We start from the raw sequence: 24,417 nt of genomic DNA on the forward strand, positions 1-24,417 counted from the left end.
AGAAAAAAAACAAAAAAATGAAGAAAAAGGGAAGCTATATTATAATATTATTATAGAAACGGAAAGAATTAAATAAATAAAGACTAGCATATTTATTGATAAAAATGGTTTTAAAAATAGCAAATAAATATAATAAATAGAGGATTCATTAAATTTACATATGAAATATTTGAATAGAACAAGGAATAGAATAATATGTCATGAAATAAATCATACTATTATATATATATGTAATAAGGTTTATAATATATGTGTGTATATATTTTTCTCTATATAATAATATACTATATATATATATATATATTGGGGTATATTTTTATCCTTATTTTTAAGTTTTATTTAAATGTATTTTATAGAGAATATAAGGGGAGGAAATGGAAAATATGCATGATGATGATGAAAATGAAAAACATGAGTCGAAAGATATAAGCCAATATAATTACAAAAACATAGTAGATAAAAACAAAAATAATGGAAAAGATATTATGGATTATTCTTTTTACGAAGAAAATTATATTTTGAATAATGATGATATAAATTATTATGATGCAAAAGTAATAAATGAATCTGATGATAATTTTGAAAATTGTTTTGGTGTTAATAAAGAGTCGTATAAAGAACTATCAAAAAGGGATGAATATAAATTAGGAATATATGATGATATTATAAATTCAAATACAGACGATGATCTTGAAGATTTTTTCGAAGATCGAAAAAGTGAAAAGAAAGGAATAAATAACAACCATAAATACCCTCAAACAAATGTATTTGGGGATGAAGTTGACAAAAATGATACTAATAAACTTCATACCCGTGATAATAGTAGTATAACATTAAAGGAGGAACATTGTTTCATAGAAAAGGGGGAATATGAAGAAAATGATAAGCATAACAATAAGCATGATTTAAATTTGATAAATAACGATGCATATAATACGGGAACGATGTATTATGATAATAAAAAAGTGTCTTCAGAAAATAACGATCTTGAAAATATGATAAAAAATGAAAATTTAATTTTAAATAATGAGATGATTGATCCAACAAATATTAGGAAGAAATCAAACGATAATTTGTTTGTTGATATTAATTCCGATGAAAAAAATTTTGAAGAAGATAATTCCGCCGATCGAATATTGGAAGAGGGGGGAATTAAAAAAGAAACTAAGAAAATTTGTGATAATTTAATTGAAAATTTAAGCGGACATATAAAAGAAAAAGTGAATGATAAATCAAATGAAGAAGGAAAAAATAAAAAATCAGATAAAACAGAAACCTTAAATAAGTTTGACGGTAGTAATAATGATTCTCCAAATAATTCAAAATTTTTACTAGAAAAGAAAAAAATTCATGAAGATCAAACAAATCCTCTATGGTATAAGCATAAAAGGCACTTTTTTATTTTTACCTACTCTGGTAAACCTGTTTTTACAAGATATGGAAATGAAGAAAACTTAACAAGTTTTTATGGAACATTACTTGCTATAATATCAAAAATAGGATCATTTTCATTTTGTTCTGATACAAGTACAGATAACAATAACAATAATAATAAGACAACTGATATACATGGAAAAAATTCATTAAAATATATTGTGAGTAAAAATACAAAAATCGTATATTTAGACAAAGAAGTTTTATGTTTAATATGCATATCTAGTGTTAATGAGAGTAATAATTATATCTTGAACATTTTGAATTATATGTATTTGCAAATTATATCATTATTAACAAAAAGTATTGAAAAATCTTTCAGAATAAAACCATCTTTCGATGTAAGATATTTGTTAGATGGGGCTGATCTTCTTACGTGTAATATGATTTCTTCCTATTCGAAAAATATGTATTCTATTTTTGATGGGTTTGAACCATTACCATTAAAACAAGAATATCGAAACCAAATACATAATTTAATTTCTTCATTCAAAATTAGTAATGTTTTATTGTCTTTTTTGTTTATAAATGATAAAATTATAGGAATATCTGTTTCAAAATATACAATTAGTTCGATTGATATAGTAATACTCATAAATATGATAACGTCCATGAAATCCTTTAAAAATGCAGAATCATGGATTCCTATTTGTTTGCCTATATACAACCCAAAGTATTGAAAATCTTCCCCCAAAAATAAATACATTAAATTTATATTTAAATTCATATAGAATATCATACATTCATTTCTGCATATATTTATAAATATATCTTTTAATATCACGACACGTATGTATATATATGTACTATTGGTAATAATAAAATATAAAATTGTAATATTAATAATTTTTTTCTTATTGGCAGCCAATTTTTGTATGCGTATATTAATTGTATTAAAAATAAAATATTCTGTGTATACATATGCTCCGGGGCATCGTCTCAAGACTTTTTTCACTTGTCTAGCCATACTTCTATGATTGAAACGGTTATCATGAAAAATAAATTAAAAAAATGAAATTTGCATGAGTAATGTCAAAAAAATATGTGATGTATATCATGTTTATTGTGTATATATGTATGCTACACATTCATTGGTGTTAAAAATGATAATGATCCAAATAAAATATTTGTATATTTGGGTTTGCGTATTTTGTTTTTATAGACGCTAACAAGTTCAGGTTGTTATGAAGAAATAATTAAGGCTTCAAATACCAGTTCGTTTGAACTTCCTGATATTCCAGGTATAGATATTATTCACATGTGCTACTATATTCCTTATTTAAAACAATATTACAGCACAAAAATATGTTCCAATAAAATAAAAAAAAAAATTCGAGCATATCAAAAATGTGACGATATAATAAAAGACTCTAAACTACCAGCACAAATATATATGGAAACAGAATATGAAAATTTTTATTTCATTAAAACAAACCTTTATTATTTGTATTTATCGGTACCATTCTATGTTAATATTAACGAAGAAAGTATTAATGAAATTTTAAAAGTTATATCAAAATATCATAAAGAAATATTCATTAATAACATTAAACAAATTAGTTCATAATTTGGGTTATATTAATGAAAGGAAATAAAGGATTAAAGTTTTTATAGTATCCTCATTCATATGAAATATTAGATATAGTGATAATAAATTCGAACTAGTTTTATTAAATAAAATATAATACTTGAATTAGTTAATAAAATTAGTATTTTTTCGCCTTTTTTCAGCATAATTCATTAGGTTGTTACCTAACGTATTTATTTAGTCAATATTATATTATTATTATTTTTTTTATTCTTAATATTGTTTATTTTTTTCTTTTACACAATATAATATGCATATAATAGTCATAATTTAAGAGGAATATGTTTTTTTTTATTTTAATTTATGATGATTCACGTCCCTAAAAAGCATGAAAATAAAAAGAAATGCATATTCTCCTTACAAATAAAATTAACAAAACATGTGCCATTGCAAGCGTTCGTATTATGCTTATAACAGAGTGTAAATAAATAAAAAGGAAATGGACAAGAAATTATATAAAATGACTTAGAATTTTTATTAATACAACTTTAATTGAATATATCGAATTATATATTGCAATTCGTCATATTTTATTAATATTAAATAATAATTTTTAAACTTATAGGTCTTATTATATTTATGTAAAAGGAATAACGAATAATTTTTGTAATAATGCAAGTCATTATTTTGTATTTTCGTTTTTATAATTTTTTTAGAATGTCGATGTTTTATAAGGGCATAAAAATGTAGAAATTATTATTATCATTATGTTGTGTATTTCATTTAAAAATAATACATTTAATGAAGGGGAAAAGGAAAAATGTATAAATAACTATTTTGTTTTCGTAAAAATTTTAACGATACATATATAGGTTTTAAACGTATTTTAATCATACACTATACGTTTTTCCATTTGATGCATATTTATAGAATAAAATAAATTAATATATTATACGTTTCGCTAATTTGTAAATTTTATCTTTTATAGTGGATAACACTTTCCCATGTATTTATTTTGATAAATAATCATAATTAGAAAAGAATAAATTAGGTTTTGGTAATTGTTAATACTACAATTATATGATATATTTTTAAAATTATTTAGCAAAAATTACAATTTATAAATATTACTTTTTATTGTTATTATTTAACTACATTTAAAATTTAATTTAATTATTAATTGGTTATATAAAAGAGGGTTTGTTTTATAACGTAAGAATTTGTTAAAATGAAAGGGGGTAAATTTGTATGTATGCCTTCAATCTTTTTTATAGATAACAAATAACTTAACATTTCTAATTTATGGTAAAATTAAATATTATATAATTTTGCCATGTAATAATATATTTCTTTTTTTCAAACTTTTTGAAAGATTTGAAATGCAGTTATAAAACGATATACCCCCAAAAAATAAGAATATTAATAACCTTTATAATAAAATTTTGTTTTAATAATAATTAAGATAAAGTATTTAGTATTAATAAAAAAATAATTTATTATACAAATTATTAATAGAGGATAATTCCATGATAATGCATGTTGTTGCCTGCTTTTTGTGAGGATTATGGACAATAATCATAATATTAAGTTTGCAAGTCCAATTGTATAGAAAATACTTAACCTAATTAATTGCGTGTTTCATTTTTTCGGTATTTTGATTTTACGAAATACTGCTTTAAAATTTTATAATAATTTGAATAAAAAAATATTTAATAAAAATGTTGTTTTTTCATAATGCACCAAATATGTAAATAACGGATACATTATTTTATATATAAACTTGATAAAATTATTAATATATTTTATGGAAACTTTTAATTAAGTGGGATAAGTGAATAACATTAAGAGAAATATATTTTCGTTTATAGTATTTCTTTGGGATAATAAAAATTAACTATTTTTTTATGGAGCCGCATATATTAGTAATAGGTTTATTTTTTATTTCTATATAATAATTTTTTTTTAAACTATTTTTGAAAAATATTAAAAAAGTATTAAAAAAAATATAAAATTAATTATAAGCTCACAATATATTATATTAACATATACATTTATAAATTAATTTAAAATAATATATGGACATAATTAATTAGTTATCTAATTATATTTTTAATTTATCTTTTACATAATATATATTTTTTTGAAAACATATTAGTTAAAAAATGAAGAAAGGAAATAACGGTAATTTTAGTATGGCTCGTAATTGCGAATGCAAAAAGATAGATAATGATGATATGGTATCATCCACGAGATATTCCAACAAATTTGGCGAGAAATTTAATTTGATTTCTTGTACAAAATTGTTTGCGCTGGGCATGTTATTTTTGATATGCAAAAATTGTGACAATGTACGAAAAAACAATAAATAAAATAATAGTGACACATTCTAATATATTTTGTTTATATTTTTTTCTTTTTTGTGTTATATGCACATATACATATATTTGATGATACATAATTTTAGTTATAAGAAAATTTGTTATTTTTATTTTAAAATTTACTATACCCTTTAATTACAACTTTATTGTCATTTATTTACTTATTTGTATTTTTACTTTTTAGAGCACGCAAACTACATCCGCATACCAAGAATACCAATATAATGGTTTGATTTTAGGAAAAAGCAGAATATTATCAGAGTTGGATCAAAATAAAGATCAAAATTTAGGTTATAAAACACAAAGTTATGAAGATTCTTCGACTGAAAATGCATCAACCTCATATATGTCAACATTAAAAACTGATGAAGAAAGTAATACGGCGGGCGAAGATAGAAAAGAAGATAACAATGATGCAGCATTCATTGGAAAAAAATCAACTGAAAAAAAACCTCACATTGATAGAATATCTTCCACTTTAAATCCAGAATCCACTGACAGAAGAAAATCTTCTGATGAACAAAAGTCTTCTAACGATAAAAACATATTTAAAGATGTTGATGATCTAATAAATGGCATCAAATCACGTTATCAAGACATCACCAATAAAATAAAATCACCTGAATTCCAAAACGAATGTAAAGGTTATATAAATGTCGCAAAAGAAATGATTGAAGATCATAGAAACCATGCTATGAGATTTGTATCTAGAAATTTAAATTCTTTAGGTATTGATCAAATATTCAACGATGAGCATGGTGGCTATGCGTTCCTTGCAAAAATTATGTTAACAAAAGTCTTTGTTGATAATTTGTTCGTCCCAAATTTCTTAAAAAATAACTCAACAATACTTTCAACTATAGTTTACTTTTTAATAATAAGTTTCATCGTAAGCAACTATCTTGATGCCACTCAAAATAATGAAAGAGAAAGAAAAAATTTGAATAAATCTAACATATTTTGTAGAGCAAAACCTATGTGATTAAATTAATTATAAAAATAATATATGTATGCATATACAAACGTTTTACTTATATATATGTATGTGAGTTTGTACGCCTTTAAACACTTTTTATTTATATATATGTAGAGTATAACTACATACTGATCGCAGATAAATGTTATATTGTGATATTTAATTATGAGCATGCAATTTTTGAAACATTTCGCAAAAACGATAAGAAATAAATTTTTATGATTTGAATATTAGATTTGCTATTTGTTCGCGCTTTATAGCTTAATTTTATAATTACGTTTCGTTTCGACACATTTGTTAATGTTTTATGATATTTATCTATACCAAAGATGTTAAGCATTATTAAAAATAAAATATATTAATATATATATAAGTATAAAAAATCATAAAAAAGAAAAAACATATACTAAAATTTTCCACATCCGTAACTTGCATATTTTTAACATAGAAATAATATCATATTAATATTAAAAGAAATCACCAATAAAAGACATTTCATAAACTATAATACTTATACCTAACGTGTTCATATCAATTAAATATGATCAACATATTATATCGAAATTGTATATTTTAATGTAAAATATTGTCTAATCATGTATAATAATTCATAATATCTTATATTATAAATGTTTATTGTATAAGAAAGGTTCAGAGATTCGTTGTATTATATATATCCCAATATACGACATGTTTACTATATTTGATGAATATATTTATTTTAAAAAGCCTTTTGTTTGTATTCTACATTTTTTTAATTTAAATTATAATTCTTCTCAATTAAATTGTAATAACAACATTATATATGTTATATAAACTATAACAGAGCCGACTAAATAAAATATTTATATATTATAATAGATAATCATAAAATATAGTGCATATTAGATAAATCAAGATATATTAAAATGACATCTATAACGAAATCGATTTTTATTCTATATACATTTTTTATAATAAAAAAAAAAATATATATATTAATAAAATAGCTAAGTCTATAAATATTATGCTAACAACAAAAATACATTGTAACATATTATAAAAACTTATTTAAAATTGAATTATATATAATACAATTTTTTTGAATTTATTATATCATATTTCTGTTAATTTGGCAATTCTTATTAATTGGAATTTATTTATACATTTTTATTTATCTATCTATCATAAAAGGTATAATATTAGATTAATCATACAATATTTTTTAAGCTTCAAAAATTTGGGGTATATATAAATTACGAAATGTTTAAAACATGTTAAATTTTAAAATAGTTAAAATGAAGGTATATAAGTATATTTCATAAAATTAAAAATATTTTTGGTCTAATAGTTTTTTTTAATAATAATAAAAAGTTAGGTATATAAAATTAGCGTTATTATTTTAATATAATACATATAAGCTATCGTATCAACGACTAAACACTAAAATATTGTTTGATTATGGAAGCATAATATGATTATTGTATAAGTATAAATTATATAAAAAATGTATGTTCCAATTAATTTGTTTGAAATGATAATTTTGTTATTATATATATATATATATATATATATATATATATATATATATATAAACTCAAAGAATACATTTAAATTTATCGTTTTTATGATAATATATATATTAACATAACTATTTTATTTTAAACAATGAAAAAAAGAATTTCAATATTGATTTAAATCTATTTTATTGAGTGTATTTAATTATACATTGTATTGTACAATTATATAACAGTGACAAAACAAATAATAATAATAATACCAAATTAATTTTATAAATAAGAAAATGCTTATTATTTATATTTAATTTGCTTATATAGACATAAATTCATTATATATATTCTTAAACATGTGATAAAACTAAAAACATACGCATAAAAGATCAAATTAAATATTATAATATTTAGTTAAGTAAAATTTCATGTGGCAATATTAGAGTTAACGCTGTCAAGAAAAATAATATTAATTCTATTAATAATTATATATTTTTTTAAAAATGTTATTTTTCTATTATAGAATTTAATAGAATTTCATTATAAAAAATATATATTTAAATTTTAAGTAGAAATACACACGTAAAAATGATAATTTACATTGTTGCTAAAGTTTTATTATTACCACCAAATAAAGAGTAATTGTGAAAATTGTAAAATTATATAAAAAGAATTTCATTTAATTTATTTTACAAATTAAAATTTATTTTCATATTATTGGAGTTTTAAAACGATACGACCCAAATGATTTAATAAATTTATTTGTATATATAGGCATACTAGGATGTAAATACAGTTGCTGTACATTTAAAATTCATTTCTAATCAATATAGATAAATTAAAATAATATAAAGGTTATATATGTGCACTTAGAAAAGGGAGAAATGAAACTTAAATTCGAATACTATAATTTTAACAATAACTACGTTATATAGTATTAGAAATAAATACATAAATATTTAGTATATCTTATAAAATAACTAATTATATCTTTTAATAATTCTAGTCATAATAAATTTCTTAATTTTATATATTTGTGTAGTATGTTAGTTTTGGAGCGAAATTTATTAAAAAAGGGAGACAATACTATTTTTCTATATGCAAAGATAAATACAAGGAAATATGTTTTAAATACGTTACAAACTACTATAATTTTTATAGCAAAGTCAAATCAAATGATATTAAGGATATATATTTTATGAATAATTTGTATTATATATACGTGTTTAATCATTCTTTAAGCATACATAAATATAGGCAAATTAGCTAATTCCAATATGAATTAATATCATATATATTTAGTAATAGCATTGTGTTATCATTCTATATTAATTTTAAATTAATATCATAAATAATAAGAATGTGCTTAACTACAGATAATTTCTCTATATATAAGTTTTATATGAAAAAGAATATAATAACAATATATCTGCATATTAAAGAAAATGTACCATAATAATGTCTAATTATGTGGTATATATATTATGTATATTACATTACTTATACATTTCATTTAATTTTATTTTTATAATATTTTCTTTAATATATTTTTTATTAAATTTTTTTAAAACAATTTATTAGTACAAAAAGTTTGATGAATTGAAGCAGCTTTCCCTTGACGAATTTAATATGTCTAATAATTATCAATTTAATGGTGATGATTACAAAAATTATTTTCCTAAAGATTTACATACCGAGATCGATAAAATTAACGGTTGGTGTTTATGTCTATTAACAAATTTTTTAATAATCCCGATGATATTACGTTTGATAAAAATAATAATAACGAGGTTGCTGAATATATAATGAACTTGTTAAGTTATATATTAAGCTTAAAGTCATGTAAAAACTTCAACAATTTAAATAAATTTTATGAAGCACATATAAAAGAAAATATGCAGCATACTATCCTTGTAGAACATAGTTCACATTATACTATGCCTAATACAAATTCTTATAGCTATACAAATTTTAAGGGTTTAATATATACAAATACGTATTTAATGAATATTGATATTGAATATATGATTAAATTTTATGTAATACTCTTATTGGTTTCAATATGAATAATTTAAGAGCCAAGGAATAATATATAGATTTTATCGAAAAGTATATATTATTAATGAAAATTTTAATAATAGTGGAAATAAATCACATAATAAATAGCTGAGTTCTTTATCAAAATATTACAATAGTTTAAAAAACCATTCTTCTATACTTTCTGTAACGAGAACATCTTCAAAATTTTCGCCGATTGGAGCAACAACTCTAATTTCTTCATCAATTTCTCAAAAATTTAAAACATATAGCTCTCCAAGTGAATTATCACCATTGCATTCTGATGATACAGCATCAAATCCATTGATGGTAAATGAATTGATTCCAATTTATTTGTATTTTGTGCAATACCAACTTTTCTAGGAATTGCGTATAAGACAAATAATAAGGCAATTCGAAAATATAATATTTTAAAATATTTTCACCACATTTTATATATGGGTTTACAATATTTTTTTAACATTATTATATTAGCATTCGTTATTTGGATTATGGAAAAGCTTTCGAAGGCAACGTTTAAGAGGGGAATAAATACAAAAAAGGAAAAAATAAATCATTAATATATGATTTGAGAGTGTGATTCATCGATTTTAATATATTCTTGTATGGGAGATAAATAATTAAAAAAAAAATAGGACAAAAATGGCGGTAAAAAATAATATAAAGGGAAGTTATACAGAAACAAATTTTGACGAGTGATAACGCTTATACTTGATTTGTTCACAAAATTAAACACATGTAATGTATTTTAATATAAAACTGGTGTAATCAAATTATATACCAAAAAACATATTTAAAATGAAAGGAATATGTTTTGTGATGGTAATTTAAAGTAGGCATTATCCATGAAAAAAACATAATTTTATTAATATATGCATCACAATATTAGAGCGTTAAAAACCTATTATAAGGAATATACATTTATTTCTCATCAAATAGTTGCTTTAATTTGGAAAAATCTAGCATTTTTATTGCTTTAGCTTTTCGAATATACCACCAAGGGACATTAGGACAATTAAATTCAATCTACAGAAAAAAGAAAAAGTGAATTAATATATATAAAATATTTTAATTTTTTGGAGAATATATATTATGTATTATAAATATGTGCATTTATAAAGAATTTACATATTTTTACAACTTTAAAAATGAGTATAGGAAAATAAAAATAAATAGTGGAATAAAATTATTATGTTATTAAAAAATGTGTATTGCTTACAGAGTCGATGTGGGTAATATCAACATGCGTGTCTTCTTTTTTAATGATAAATCCGGATAAGTTAACAAACATTTTTATTAATTTTCCATTTCTAATATCATCTTCAGAATCAATGTCAATTTTGAATAAATTTGCGCTTTCTATGATTGTGTTTTTATATATATTTTTATCGAAAGCGTTGTAATCATTTATATTTGCTGAAGCCATGACAATTATAGTTATATATTTTGATATCTACAAAATGGGTAAAACATATATTTTATATATCAATGCCTAATAATATGAAAATTATGATTTCTAGAAGAATGGAAGGAAAAAAATTATCCTTACTTCAACTTTTTTGGCTAAAGAATAAAAATATCCTTGAATTGATCGAGTATGATTTATATAACGGTGTTGTATTATTACTAAACTTGGATCATATACACGGACAACTTTTCCTAAAAAAAAACATTATAAAATTGCATAGATGAAATTAAAATATCGTGAGTTTCAAAAAATGAAAGATAAAAATAGCAAGATAGTATAATAACAATAATAAATATTCCGTGAATTGGGATAATCATATTATTCAACTAATTAATTATTTTTTACATACCATTAGCAAAATCTTTACAGAAATGATAGACGGCATTAGGATTCCATAACAGGTTTATTATGTCTTCATACTAATGATAATAAAATAAATATATGTAGATGCGCATATACATATAATAATAATTTTTTTATTTGAGTTTAATTTTATAACTTAAATTTTGTTTATTAATTCATACCGCATCTGGGGCGGAAATTTTTAATTTAAGTTTTCCAACGCATGGATTTACATGTTTATTAAAATATAAAAATACATCATCTTCGTATATGCTATATAAATAATAATCGCTGGTATCCGTAGCATACTGTTGTAAAAGCTCTACAGCTTCGTCCATAAGTTTTGTTGCTTTTTTTGTTTCGTTATATTTGGTACACAATAGGTGAATGTTTTGTTCATATAGTTCACACGGACTATGAGCAATATGAAATAATTTTAAATTTGGGAAAAAAATAAATATATTTATAAAATGGTATTTTTATGTCTAATAACTGTGTATGTGTATGTTTGCATGGATAAGCATATAATATTATCATATATGAAGATTTAAACGTGTAGTTATATTAGATATATATATGCGTTGTTATATATTCTTACGAAATATTATGGGGAATATTTTTGCGTAATGCAACATTACGTCGAGCTTTACTACGCAAAGCATATTTCCGTAGAGCAGAAACCTCTGGGGTATCTTCACTTGCAAGGATATTATTGTTCATGCATATGAGCATGCTTAAAAGACAAAAAACGATTTTAATGTATCCTTTATTCATTTTCAAATTTAGTAAATAAAATATTAAAAAGCACTTAATATTTTTTTAACAACTAAAAATAAAAAGATAATATTTAATTCACAAAATAATTATTAAATGATAATTTTGTATGTTTTTTGTTTAAATGTTGATAGCATACCAACAATAGCAGAAGTTTTTATAAATAATGAATATCAAAAATATTTAATTATTCTTAATTTCGACCATATTATAATACCTAAAAAAAAATGCTTTTAATTATTCTATAATATATAAAATATAAAATATATTATAATATTTTTAATTATAAATTACGATTACACAAAATTTTTAATTTTTATAACTCAATAATTAAAGCTAAAATTGAAAATAAAACTGATAAAATATTTATAATGAATGAAATTGTATTATTCTATATAACAGGTTGCGAGTACAACATAGAAAAACTTATATATTTTATCTAGCAAATTGATAGTTTAAAGTATAAAATATGAAGTTAGAAAATAACATAAAAAAATATAATTTTATAATATGGTTATAATTATAAATCATATATTAATAAATAAATGATGATATGTATACAACTTATAATATTATTATATAAAATAGTTTTTTTATTTATTTTTGGTATAAAGCATTTTTTACATTTTCAAATATTAAAATAATTTATTTCAAGCGAGGTATTACATTTTTATACATTACTGCTACTATCACAATAATAATATTCATCATACCAATGTATGACAAAATTTATGTTATGGCGATTCGTTTTTTTATATTTTTTTTTATTACTTTTAATCGAAATTTTACAGAATAAAAATTTTAAATATAATTCGTAATTTGATAAAATTGTGTATTGCTAGTAGTATTGATACATATTTTTTGTAAATTGATGTAAATTATAAAATATTTTTTATTTAGCAAGATATATAATATAAAAAACTTAAAATACAAAAAATATTTTTATTTTTTAGTTACAATTGTCTCGGTGTTAAGGTGTTTATGGTTCTACTTCTGGGTCCAAGTTTATTTAATTGGTTCATATTTAACAATATTTGGTTGTCTGAAAGCCTATTAAATATATATATAATAGTGATGATGTGCAATTTTTATGAGGTATATTTAAATAACCATAAACACACTGTTTTTTTAGAAGGCATGAATAATATATTTATGCTAAGAGTTTCAAAGAGTTATTCTGTATGATAAAGGAAGAAAGAATTGAAGATATTAATAATATTATTTTTCCAAGCTTTATTTGTTTCGTTTGATTTAATTTTGAAACACTTATTAGTTTAACATCTTCTTAAATAGTATACATAAATAAAAAATCGTTTAAATATATATATGTAGCAATTCTAAAAAAATATATGACATATCCCCCCAAATTTTAGCCTATAGATGATGTCTATGTTTGTAAACAAAAAAGGGTGATAAGCATTAAATGGAAGAAATATCATAAATAATAACAATTCTATTTGTAGTATTCAAAAAATTAATATATATAGATCCATCTTAATATTAAAAGATGAAAAAAAATATACAAAAAAAACATTCTTAAAACAAAGAAACATTTTATGATGGTAATTTAAATTAGCCATTATACATGGAAATAAATCGTTTTATTAACATAAATCTTCTAACATTACGGTGCTGAAAAATATATGTTTATTTATCAAGTGATAAATAATCTTCAAATTTTCCAATAATGTATTTTTGTTAAATGGAAGCATGCCTATTCATCTAAGAAAAAAAACATAAATGGATGAATATATAACATGCTTAAATTTTTTGAAAATTATAGTATATATTATGAATATCTACATTTATTTAAAATAATATATTTTTTAACAATTGTTGAAATAAATTATTATGTTATTAAAATTTGTATATCGATTACAGATTCGAAATAGATGATATCAACACGCCATTCCCTTTTTTGAATGAGGTATCCATCTATGTTAACAAACGTTTTTTCCAATTTTCCTTTTCTAATATCATCTTCAGAATCAATGTCAGTTTTGAATGAATTTGGGCTTTCGATTATTATGTTTTGATAGGATTTCTTATTCTTACTGATGTGATCGTTTATATTTGCTGAAGCCATTAAAATTATAGTTTTGTTTTCTGATATCTATAAAATTAATAAAAATATATTGCATAAATTATTGGAATAATGTGAATAATATGAAAAATACGATTTATTACGAAATAGAAAAGGAAAGTTTTCCTTACTTGAACTTTTGTAGCTAAAGAATAAAAATATTTATGACGAGATCACGACCATTTTTTGCAACGGTATTGTATCATTACTAAATTTGGATTGTACACACGGACAATTTTTCAAAAAAGTAATAACTTCGCATAATGTAAATTAAAATATTATAAATTTGAAGACATGGGAAACAATAAATAGTATCGTATAACAATGACAATACTAAATCATGAAATGTCGAATAAATAGTAACAATAATATGATGATTTGACTAATTATTTATGTTTTGTATACTTTTAACAAAGGCAGTATTGAAAAAATGGGACAATCGGGATCCCATAGCATGTTTATTATTTCATTATATTAATGGGAACAAATAGAAATATATGTATATAAATTATAATCATTTTTTAATTTTAATTTGGTTTATAACTTTAATATTGTTCGTTAATTGATATCTCATAGAATTTACGAGCTATATAATGCATTTGTTTAATATATTGGTCGGATTGATGTTTTTTGTTATAAAAAAGCATACTACTATCAAGATTGTTATGACATAATTCATAATCATCTATACTTTTAACATGATATTCTAAATGTGTTACAGCTTGGTTCATAACTTCACCTGCTTTTACAGTTCTTCTGGATCGGTACATAATAAGTGCTTGTTTTTTTTATATATTTCTTCTGGACTATCATTGATCAAAATGGAGATATTTTTTATGTGTACAAAAATAAAGGTATTGTATTTATATTATAATATTGTTGACATGCGTACATTTAATATGCTCACAATGAAATATTTAATATATATATTGTTGTATTTTCTTACGTAGAACAATGGTGTGTTGACTCGAGTGTTAATTCGGGTGTTGTATATTCTCTTGGAGCGGTGTCAGTTGCAAGGGTTTTATTATTCGTATACACGAAGATGCTTAAAAGAAATAAAACAATTTGAATATAAAATTTATTAATTTTTGAAGTTTATAAACAAAATATTAAAATATATATTAGTATTTTTTTAATTAAAAAATAACGACTCGAAAATAAAGACAAGTATAATTAGAATTGAAGCTAATAATTTTCTCCAATAGAGTATAAAAAACTATTATTTAAACGAAAAAATGTATGATTTATCAGATTTATAAATTTAATATACTTTTTATTTAAATAATTAAATCATAAGACGACGTCAATAACAGAAGTTTTCACAAATAATGAATATCAAAAATATTATGATTCACAATCTCATTAATATTATAATATCTAAAAATTGATAATTTTGATTATATTATATAAATGATGTTTTTAATATGCAGAATTATGAATAAACAAGTTTTATATTTTTATAATTGATTAAACTAAATTTAAAATTTATAAAGCATCCCATTACATATGGAATTACATATATACTTACATTTATATATAATAGAAAAAAACTATGTTGTTTTTACCTAATAGAAAATCAATAATTTTAAATAAAAATATAAAAGTAAGAAAATAATATAAATATATATTTGTTTTAATATAATTATATATACTTGGATTAATAATTATATTAAAACAAATATATATTTTATTGTTAATTTGGGGTTAATGACTTATGGGACAATTGATCAAATGTTGGAATCGATTTGGTCCTAGAAGATAATGTTGATTTAAATAACTATAATATTTAATATGAGAAACTTGGGGAGAATAATGGGAATTGCAAGAAAATAAATTATAATTTCAACCAAAAAGACATTTAAAATGATATCACCCCTCAGTACCGCCTGAGCCAAATGATAAATGAAGTGACAAATTAAGAGTGATGAAGGAATGATTTTGAATGGAATAGAAATACAAAGTACTATTGGGATGGAATTTATTTAAAGGTATATTTATTTTAATAGTCATTATTTTAGGAATTAATATAATATTTTAAAAATATCTGTCCACTGAAAAATATTATATATTTTTTATAATTTTATGTTAGTATTCGTCTTTTGGATTAAGAAAGGAATTGAAGAAAAAAAAACATGAAAAATTTTATAAATTTGTTTGGTGTAAATAAAACGACAAAAACAGTTATAAACTCAATGAAAAAAAACAAATGCAAATAATTATAAATTCATTTACTCAAAAAAAACAAACTAAAAAATCGATAAATTCCGTTTATGGGGAAAACTCTCCATTATTAAATATACACAAACTTTGCAGGGCGATACTGTACCATTTATTAATTTATTTTTTTTATAAAAGAAAAAGCAATTATTTATATAATAAATTTAATTAACTTATATTTAAAATTGAATTTAAAAAATGTATAAATTTAAATAATACTAAATAGTAAACTTGTCTATTAATATAAAGAACTATTGTATATATATGACAAATGTCAAGAGTTTGTTTCACATTTTATAATAAAACATATAATAAATTTTCTATATGATGGAATTCTCTATGATAACTAATGTGCTATATTTATGTTTCATTTAAATAGTATTTATAAAAATAAAGACAATATAATGTTTAACTATTAAAGGCACTATAATATGTGTTTAATGAATACGACAAAGTTATGCGTTTGGTTATTAAGCGTATTGGGGTTTCGGGTTTCATATGTATTATTTGTTGTGATTTGTACGAGGAATATTTGAAAATATGGATATTCTATATTATTTTAATAGAAATCATAAATTTAATGTTGCATATTCTGAGATATATAAATAAAATGACTACATACTAATCTATGAAAAAAATATTTTTACAAAAAAGTGGTAAATCACACATAGAACATTATTAAGCTATGTTTAAAATGGAGAAGTATAACAAATAAAAATGTATTTATATACAAACAACCATTTTTATTAATTGTTTTTCATATGTTTGCATATATTGATTTACAATATATATATATATCTAATATTTTATTACCATAATTAATATATATTAATTTGCTTGTAGACGAATGACAGTAGAAAAATGTAAGTTTACAAAGTATCAAACATGTTATTAAATGAGCCTTTAAATTATACTAAAGATGTATTTATATAAAAATATGCAATAAATATATTATTGGTTGAATCTATTACATAAAATTATTTGTTATAATTAAAATAATGTATTTTATACGAAAATGCATTATTTGAAAAAAACATAAATATAATAATTTTAGAAATTGTATGATTATATCTCGGATGATAGGAGTTATTATATATTTATATGATAATATACATATATTAATTAGTGGGTTAACTTATTTATATTTTAAATATTAAAAATAATTTTATTATATTTAATAAATGAGTCAAATAAACAAAAAATATCCAGAACAAATAATTATATATATTTTTGTATGCATTTAAAATAAATTATATTATTTATTGTTATTGTTTATATTAAAGTAAAAATAAAACATTAAATTTTGTTAACTTATAATTGTAGGATCATAAATATGTGGAAGCTTTAAAATAGAAACAATACATAATTTTATTATAATATATTTTCATAAATATGAAATATATTAAAATTAAACAAAATGTATAATATAATATTTCTAACAATGTAATATTAAATAACAGCATTATTGTTTTACAATAATAATAGATAAAAAGGAAACTGAAAAGAATAAAGCATTTATATTATTTAAAGGGTACTGCTTCGAAGAAACGCTTTTTATTATTAAGAAAATGAATAAATGGATATTTAGTTTAATTTGTATCGTCTTGTATGCCATTTTGGATGTATCAATACATTGCTCTGAACAGAAAGTAAGTTGTCAAAACAAAATATAAACTAATGTTCAGAAAATTGTATAATAGTGATTATTTACATGTTGTGGCGTATATATATATTAGTATGTTTATTCCCTTGTATAATCGATCTAAGGTATCTGGTGTAGGAAGTAGAAGCATTCGTGGTATCAAAAAAATGAACAAGAGTAACGAAAAAATTGGTACAAAATTTAAATGCAGAACCCAATTAAAGAATAACAATCCTAAAAATTATAAAGACAACAAAATCAGTGATGGCTATGGAGAAATGCACCATATTTTCTTTTGTTGTTTCTTTATACCTAAAGAATATGATTAGGTTTTCCATTTTTATATTTATGTGTTAATATTTTAAGTTTATGGATGATTATATAAATGTAAAAATAAACACAATTTATAATAAATAAATTGTTAATAGAAGACGCATATACTTACATGTAAAATATTTTGACTTATTTACATTATTCTGCATAATTTCTTGGATAAATTCTGAATATAATTAAAGAATTGAAATAGGTGGATATTTGCATATTAATCGTAGTATTTATTAAGTATATCCCTTATTCTTTTAATGTATATATGTTTATATGTATAGCTTTGTTATTTCTTAAAAACACCATTTTCCTTTATAAAAAAATTATATTTTTTAATCATGTTTTAGTAATATTTAAGCGTTTGAAAAAATGAATATAAATAAAGGCATTGAAATATTATGAAATTAGAATTAAGGAATAAGAAATATAAAATATATGTTTCAAAATGATGGTATTCCTTGATTATTAAAAAATATATTAATAAAACGGAAATATCTTATTAATATATTTTTATAATTTTCTTTTCTACAAAATTAGCTATATAATAGAAATATATGAGCATGGACCATATATAGATATTCCATTTGAAATACGATAGAGGATATATTCTTTACCATTTTAGATAAATATTTCAAGGTTGATTTATTAGCATTAAATTTGAAATGATGTTTATATAATGCTCTTTAAGAGAGTATGAACTCTGAAGATAAATAATACACTTAAACTCATGGTAAAAAAATTATATAAATTTGTTCTTTCATTATCCTTTTTATTTTATCTTTTTTTTACTAAATACATTTACGAACCCTATAATGTATTCATGAGCATCTTCATTTTTAGGCGCATCGATTATTATGCTATTGTTTCAGGCTTAGGCTTTATGGTTTATGGATCATGCATTTGCATTATGGGGGAAAGTTATGTACTATTGGCTATAGATTCGTTCACTGAATTGTGATTTTGATTTAGGGTTTGGGGTATATTGTAATTCAATTTTTTATAATTTTATAATATTTTGGGTCTATAAATGTTGATCAAATATATTTACATTTTCGTATGTTTAATCTCGAGATGAAGTCTAATATGCAACCAACAAAGGGGCTACATAACATATTTATAAGTTATAATACTTATGTCTAATTCATTCATATATATTAAATGTGGGAAATTATAACTTTGCACTATATTTTATTGCTATTTTTTTGTTAAATATACATAAGAATCCTTATTATCTATTATATAAAGCTTGTTAACCAGAGCTATATTGAATTATGCATAACACAATATGTTTCTTTATTTGATAAAACATTTATTAAGCAAAACTTATTACCTGTATCATATTATTTTAATTTAAATTTTATTTTTATAACCAAACAGTATAATAACCTTATATATGGGTTTGTAATCTATCATTAGATTCATTTGGAATATTCCTCTACATTATAATATACCTTCAGGTTAATGGATATGTTTTTATTGTTAATTAAACATATTACCAATATATAATAGGTAGTCATAAAATATAGATTCATAGATTATACATCGCGAATCGACAATATAACATTGTCTATAAAATATTATTATGCTTCTAACGTTTTTAGTAGCACATAAAAAATTGCACTATATACACAGTATTTTTGGAGTTTTAATTGTGTTACTATTCTCTTTTTGTATTTCCTTTACATTTGCATTAAAAATAATTTGTATGAATAGAAGATTTATACGCTTTAATTTATTTATCATAAAGGTATAATAATAGATTAACCACTATTAATTTTTAAGCTTTATAGTTTTGAAGTATAAATAAATTATATTTTAAAATAGCTAAAAAATAAAATATAAGTATATAATAAAATTTAATGTTATAGTTTGCTACAATACTTATAAACAACTTCGTATATAAAATTAACGTTATTGTTTTAATATATATAATATTGTATCAATGACTAAAACTGAAATATGTTAATTTTTGGAAATATATACAATTACATATTAATTCAAAGTATATAGAAAAAGTATGCAATAATTAATTTGAACTAATAATATTTTTATTAGGTTATTAATATATAAAATTCACAAATATATTGTCATTGCGAAATAATATATGTTCTAAAATACGTAATTTAAAAACTATGAAACAAGGAAATATTATACATTGATTTAAAGTATTTTTATTAAGCGCACTAATTATTTCGTCGTACTATACAATGATATAGCAGTAACAATAATAGTAATATTAGATTAATATATTATGTTCATTTGGTACACTATATGGGTATAAATTCGTTATATATATTATTAAACTTGTAATAAGAATAAAATTCCATGCACAAAGCATCAAATGGTATATTATAGCATTCAACTAAGTATGCCTTTAATGTGATAATATTAAAACGAACATTACCGAGCAAAATAATATTAACAATTATAAAGTCTTCTTAAAAATAATGTTTTTCATCATAAAATTAAATATAGCTTATTATAAAATATAAAAGCAAACTATATATTTAGGAAAGTAATAATTTTAAGTTATTTTTAATGTATACATTAATTGAAAGTTTGAATGGTAAAAAATATAATTAAACTATGTAGAATAGGTAAATCTTATATGGCTACATCCTTGTCTTAAAAAACATACTTCCCTTATCTCTCCTCTCAAAGTGCAATATACCAACCTAATATACAGTTTTTTATTATACTTTAAAATTTGTATCAATACTTATTTATGTGTTAATATTTAATATTTACTATATATTATTTTAAAAGCAATCTACATTCAAAGGATTATTTAAACTTATAAATAACATAATAAATACGGTTTCAGTGCTAATTGACGTTTTAAACCGTGGGAAAGATGTGCAAAATATATTATAAAATCACCCAATAAGGTATATTTCTAAATTGAATTATATAGGAATAAAAATAATGTTATTGAAAATGTTAAAATATAATTGGAGTGCATATATATTAAATAAAAATAATATTAAAATTATGTATATGCAATTAAAAAAGGGAGCAATATAACTTAATTTGTAAATTTTATAATTTTAGAAAAAACTATATTATATATTATAAGAAACAAGCATGTAGATATTTAATATATTTTTTAAAATAATTATTTATATACTTTTAAGAATATAGTAATAATAGAATTTTAAATTTTTTAGATTTATACAATATTTAATTTTATAAGGTCAATCATTAAAACATATGATATAAATATGTTCTTTTTTTATGTTCAAACATACTTTAAATTCTTTATAAAAGTATGTCCATTTTTATAATAAAGTTATACAAGTGTTAGTAAAAATAGCAATTTTTTTATAAAATACATCATATTTATATTTAATCAAAAATGTATTATAAACAACCCTCTATTTAAGGTAATTAAGCTAATTATCATAAACATAAATGTAACTTTAGTAATAATATTATTTTATTATTCTATATTAATTTCATTATTGAAAAACTTATAACATATTTAACTACAGACAGTTGCTATATATAGAATTAAAATATTTGGACCACATATTAAGGGCAACGTATATAAAACAGCATGATTTTAATCAATTTACAAATCAAAAATAAAATTATATCACAATGAATAAGAAAGTGGTATATGCATTTTTTAATAATAATAATTTCATTTACATTTTTTTGACATTGTATTATATATAAATATCATTAAACTTTATTTTAATAAAATTTTCAATAATACACATTTTTATTAATTGTTTTTAAATGTTTTCTTAGTGTGAAAAATTCGAGAATGTATGGGAGGATTTTCCCAATACATTGACAGATGATGGAAAGTATCAATTTAAAGATAATACTTTTTTAAATAGTTATTGTGGTAGTTATAGTTGTGATACTGATCTCAAAAAAGTTGACGCCGGATTTTTTTATTTGGTTAATGAACTCTTTGGGCCTTCTGGTGTGTTTAAGAATAATGAAAAAAGTAATATCAATGCTGTTGAATACATTATCATATGGTTAAGTTATATGTTAAACCTAAAGGATAGCACAGGAAACATTCTAACAAATTTTTATAAAATATATATAAAAAATCAAGAAAAGTATAAAAATACTATAAATGGTGTTGAAGGTTGTAGTAATTATGATGATCTTATATATAAAAAAAATGAATTGATGAATATTACTAATGAAAAATTGTCTAAATTTTATGCTCCATTTAAATTATTATGTGAAATGTATTCTGCATTTGATGAAAACAAGAAAAATTGCACAAACTGTTCGGGAAAAGCTCAAGAATTTGTTGATAAATATAAAAATCTTAAAGAAGATTCTAGTATTACTAATGATAGTTCCTGTAATAAAATATTGTCTACATTATCAAATGATTATAATAATTTAAAAAATAAATGTAGCAATATTTCATCTCTTCCAGATATAAAAACAGCACAAAATAATGTACAAACTTCTAAACAAAGTTCTAAACAAAGTCCTGAGCATACTTCTGCAACTAATTCTGTACAAATTTCTGAACAAATATCTGGAAAATTTTCTGAAGATCCATCAAGTTCGTCGATAGGAAACAAATTGTTTACAGTTTTATCGATATTTGGTGCAATAGCATTTTTTTTAGGAATTTCTTATAAGGTAAATAATAAGGAATTTAAAAATAATTTTCATTATATATATGGAAACGTTAACAAAAAAATCATACTTTTACCGTTTTTATATTAGTATTCGTTATTTGGATTTCGGAAACGAGCTCAAAAACAATATTTAAGAGAAAAAATAAAAAATATAAAGAAGAGAATGAATCATTAATATATGATTCGAAGAGAGGGATTAGTTCAGGAATAGTAATAATGATTTATATATTTTAAGAAACTGCCTATTGAGGAGTAATTTTTGCATAATTTTTATATAGTTTTTACGTTGTGGGCCCCATGTTTGGGTTAGGGCTAAGTATTATATTGCATTTAATTTTTTATAACTTGAACACTAATTTAATATATGTACTATACCCGTATGTTTAATTTCGAGAAGTAGTTCATAAGACCAAATATGCAACCCAAAAGTGGATATAACCATTAATGCAAAAGGGGTTATATAACATATTTTCCATAAAACATAATATATATAATTGAGTGTTCATGTCGATTTAATATGATTAAAATAAAATATCTATATTGCATATATTAATATATATATTGACTATATATGAAGCCGTATTATGGAATACAATAATTTCCTATTATATAAGCATTGGTAACCCAGAGCTATATTGAATTATATATATCATAATATGTTTCTTTATTTGATGAAAAATTTATTTAGTAAAACTTTCTATTTATGCCATTATTGCTTTAATTTAAATCATGTTACCCAACTGAACTGTAATAATAGATATTCATAAAATATAGATCCATGGAATATTGATCGAAAATCGACAATATAACATAGTATATAAAATATTGTTACTCTTCTAACATGTTTTGAAGTTTTAATTGTAGTTACTATTCTCTTTTTATATTTTACATTTATATTAAAATTAATTAGTACTAATAAAAGTTGATTTATGCGTCATAATTTATTTATCATAAGGCATAATAATATATTAATCACTATTAATTTATAAATTTGATAGTTTTGAGGTATAAATAAATTATATTTTAAAAGATTTAAAAAATAAAATATAAGTATATTAATAAAATTTAATGGTATAGTTTG

At 21.1% G+C, this 24,417-nt stretch overlaps 5 protein-coding genes and 2 pseudogenes across 5 annotated transcripts, besides 2 other annotated features; 5 read left to right on the forward strand and 2 right to left on the reverse strand.

Moving 5' to 3' along the window:
- Nucleotides 1–383: 383 nt before the first annotated feature.
- PBANKA_1365400 (vacuolar fusion protein MON1, putative) lies at nucleotides 384–3,001 on the forward strand (the record flags this gene model as incomplete). Its single annotated transcript, XM_034567300.1, has 3 exons — nucleotides 384–2,107; nucleotides 2,299–2,419; nucleotides 2,597–3,001. The coding sequence occupies 3 exons, from the start codon at nucleotides 384–386 to the stop codon at nucleotides 2,999–3,001; spliced, it is 2,250 nt and encodes a 749-aa protein (XP_034423810.1).
- A 2,123-nt stretch (nucleotides 3,002–5,124) lies between these two features.
- PBANKA_1365500 (exported protein IBIS1) lies at nucleotides 5,125–6,322 on the forward strand (the record flags this gene model as incomplete). Its single annotated transcript, XM_034567301.1, has 2 exons — nucleotides 5,125–5,310; nucleotides 5,525–6,322. 2 exons carry the CDS (start codon nucleotides 5,125–5,127, stop codon nucleotides 6,320–6,322), a joined length of 984 nt encoding a protein of 327 aa, XP_034423811.1.
- A 2,942-nt stretch (nucleotides 6,323–9,264) lies between these two features.
- PBANKA_1365550 lies at nucleotides 9,265–10,395 on the forward strand (annotated as a pseudogene).
- Nucleotides 9,265–10,395: a sequence feature (BIR protein, pseudogene;~PIR protein, pseudogene).
- A 390-nt stretch (nucleotides 10,396–10,785) lies between these two features.
- Nucleotides 10,786–12,448, reverse strand: PBANKA_1365600 (fam-a protein; the record flags this gene model as incomplete). The annotated part of the gene is made up of 6 exons (XM_034567302.1): nucleotides 10,786–10,890; nucleotides 11,084–11,317; nucleotides 11,414–11,523; nucleotides 11,682–11,751; nucleotides 11,857–12,088; nucleotides 12,273–12,448. The coding sequence occupies 6 exons, from the start codon at nucleotides 12,446–12,448 to the stop codon at nucleotides 10,786–10,788; spliced, it is 927 nt and encodes a 308-aa protein (XP_034423812.1).
- Nucleotides 12,449–14,146: 1,698 nt separating this feature from the next.
- Nucleotides 14,147–15,623, reverse strand: PBANKA_1365650 (annotated as a pseudogene).
- Nucleotides 14,147–15,623: a sequence feature (fam-a protein, pseudogene).
- Nucleotides 15,624–18,319: 2,696 nt separating this feature from the next.
- PBANKA_1365680 (fam-c protein) lies at nucleotides 18,320–18,722 on the forward strand (the record flags this gene model as incomplete). The annotated part of the gene is made up of 2 exons (XM_034567303.1): nucleotides 18,320–18,400; nucleotides 18,519–18,722. The coding sequence occupies 2 exons, from the start codon at nucleotides 18,320–18,322 to the stop codon at nucleotides 18,720–18,722; spliced, it is 285 nt and encodes a 94-aa protein (XP_034423813.1).
- Nucleotides 18,723–22,317: 3,595 nt separating this feature from the next.
- PBANKA_1365700 (BIR protein) lies at nucleotides 22,318–23,511 on the forward strand (the record flags this gene model as incomplete). The annotated part of the gene is made up of 3 exons (XM_034567304.1): nucleotides 22,318–22,332; nucleotides 22,471–23,337; nucleotides 23,425–23,511. The coding sequence occupies 3 exons, from the start codon at nucleotides 22,318–22,320 to the stop codon at nucleotides 23,509–23,511; spliced, it is 969 nt and encodes a 322-aa protein (XP_034423814.1).
- Between the last annotated feature and the right edge of the window lie 906 nt (nucleotides 23,512–24,417).

The sequence above is a fragment of the Plasmodium berghei genome (assembly GCF_900002375.2).
Source record: "Plasmodium berghei ANKA genome assembly, chromosome: 13".
In the NCBI taxonomy this organism is placed as follows: domain Eukaryota; phylum Apicomplexa; class Aconoidasida; order Haemosporida; family Plasmodiidae; genus Plasmodium; species Plasmodium berghei.